Source organism: Chlorella variabilis (assembly GCF_000147415.1).
Source record: "Chlorella variabilis unplaced genomic scaffold CHLNCscaffold_79, whole genome shotgun sequence".
In the NCBI taxonomy this organism is placed as follows: domain Eukaryota; kingdom Viridiplantae; phylum Chlorophyta; class Trebouxiophyceae; order Chlorellales; family Chlorellaceae; genus Chlorella; species Chlorella variabilis.
The window spans coordinates 1,210-3,509 of NW_005435012.1; the positions used below are offsets into that span (position 1 = coordinate 1,210).

General features: G+C 66.5%; 1 protein-coding gene across 1 annotated transcript in view; it reads left to right on the forward strand.

Moving 5' to 3' along the window:
* Nucleotides 1-331: 331 nt before the first annotated feature.
* Nucleotides 332-2,300, forward strand: part of CHLNCDRAFT_59479 (hypothetical protein) — a gene marked incomplete at its 5' end in the record, with an annotated part of 8,412 nt that continues 6,443 nt past the window's right edge. Inside the window, 6 exons of the mRNA XM_005842684.1 lie at nt 332-606; nt 712-766; nt 944-1,047; nt 1,143-1,209; nt 1,311-1,390; nt 1,521-1,568. Coding sequence (XP_005842742.1) covers nt 332-606; nt 712-766; nt 944-1,047; nt 1,143-1,209; nt 1,311-1,390; nt 1,521-1,568 — 629 coding nt within the window. The remainder of the gene's footprint in view (nt 607-711; nt 767-943; nt 1,048-1,142; nt 1,210-1,310; nt 1,391-1,520; nt 1,569-2,300) is intronic.

Genomic DNA, 2,300 nt, shown 5'->3' on the forward strand with positions numbered 1-2,300 from the left:
TTCAACCCAGTGCCAGCAAGTGGGCCCATGCAAGGCTCATGCAGGCCCCCATTCCAGCGTGGCCAGGGCTCTGGTGGCTGCCTGCCCCACTGAGCTGCTTGATGGCCGCTAAACGCCTTGTTCAGCCAGTGTGCTGCTGCTGGCAGTGTGTGGCTCCTGTGGCAAGTTGGCCAATGTGCAACCATCTTGCTGCCTGCTGGGTTTACATCCGTTGTGTGAACTGATATACACACCCATCCCGTCCTTATCTAGAGATGAGCTTCGGCCGTAGCTGAGCGAAGCCCCTGGCCGCCCTGCAAACCTCGCTCCTGCTTCATCGAGAGTAAGCATCATGGGTCTCGCTGCAGCCGGCGGTGCCAGCAGCCGGCACCGCTGGGGTGGCGGCGGCAGCGAGTCGGAGGCGTCGAACGCCGAGTGCAGCAGTTCCAGCGGTCTGGACCTGGCAGACGGCGGGCTGAGCCTCGCAGACGGGCCGCCCACAGATGCGCAGGGCCTGGAGGAGCCGCGGCGCACAGGCACTACCTTCACAGCGCTGATGCATGTGCTCACCGCTGTCATCGGCGCTGGCGTGTTGGCGCTGCCATACGCCGTGGCGATGCTGGGCTGGTGAGCTGCTGGCGATGTAGCGCTGCTGCCCTTGCCGCAGAGCAAGGGTCGGATTACAAGGGGATGATGAAACACCCATCACCACCACTGCCACTCCCTCTGCAGGGTGGCGGGGCCGCTGTGCATCATTTGTTTCGGGGCACTCACTCAAGTTTGCTCGGTGGGTGGGCCATGGAGGCGCTGGGCGTTGCACTAGCACATGCGCCACAGCCGGCGGGAAAGCACCATGCTCCTGTCGCCGCAGAATGAGCAGCTGCTGCTGGGTCGTTCCACCGACCTGGCCTGCTTCCCTGCTCTTCATCACACCTGGCCTCCTGCCATGAGCCGATGTTTACAGGTGCTGCTGGCAGACTGCTACATCATCAACGGCAAGATTAACTGCACGTACAGCGAGTGTGTCGCAGCGACCTTCCGCCCGTGGGTAGTCACCACGATTGGCATGTGAGCAGAGGGGCAGACGTGCCCACCCAGCCCGCCCCTGCCGCCGCCGCTCCTGGTGCCACCGCCCAACACATCCATGTGCCCCTGCCTCGCAGCATCCAGCACGTCAATTTGGTGCTCGTCATGTGGGCGTACGCCATCACCGCCCCGCAGTCGCTGCAGGTGGGGATGGAGCGCCGTGGTTGTGCAGACCACCCACAAGCGGCATTGCCGCGCCTGGGTCTGAACCGCCGCCCGCCGTCCCCCGCTCCCCAACCTTGCAGACCATCGCTCGCTCCATATGCAGCGAGGCCGGCTGGAGCAGCTGCTTCACAAACTACAATTGGTGGGCCATCATCTTTGGGTGAGTGCCACAGCTGGGAGAGACGCACACGCGCGCTGCGGCTGCCGGGGCGTCAGCGTCTTCCCATCCGAAGCCACCACCACTTCAGTCCCACTCTGTGTCCTGCCCCCGTCGTGTGCCCCGCCCGCAGCGGCTCGCAGCTGCTGATGGTGCAGATGCCCGACATTGATCACCTCAAGTACAGCAGACACGGGCATTCATTCATTCAGCACACAGCCCGGCCGCCTCTTGCTCGAGGGCGGCCCACTTTGGCCTGGGCAGCCCGGGCCGCCCTCCCCCCCGGGCGCATGTTCGGTGTTGGAGGGGTGTGCCCAGCGATAGGGGGCCCCTGAAGGCATGCGCCGAGGCCGGGAAGCGTGGTTCGGCGCTGCTGCACGCTTGGCGATTTGACCAGAACCACGTGCCGCCGAGCTGCGGCCGCAGTTTCCGGCCCACGGTCTACGGTCGCAGCCACGGGACTCGGCGGCACGGCGTTTGGGCCCAAGCTTGCTGCCGCCGCCGCCGTGCCCGGGGGGCAGCGCGGCGGCGGCGGCGGCACGCTGCGACGCCCCCGTGCTGCCGAGCTGCGGCCGTAGTTTCCTGCCAGAAGCCCACGGCCACAGCCACGGGACTCGGCGGCACGGAGTTTCGGTCCACGGCTTGCTGCCGCCGCCGTCGCAGGGGTGCTGCCTGCGGCGGCGGCGGCACGGCGTTTGGGTCCACGGCTTGCTGCCGCTGCCGCCGCCGCAGGGGTGCTGCCTGCGGCGGCGGCGGTAGCGCACGTGGCAACCCCCCGCGTTTCCTTGCCTCCCATCCACCGGACCCCGTCCTGCGCTTCACTTTGTTTAGGGAGGGGCTGCTCACTGCTCATTGCTCATTGCTCATCGCACACTGCTCAACGCTCATTGCCCTATATCCCACCCAGCCGCAG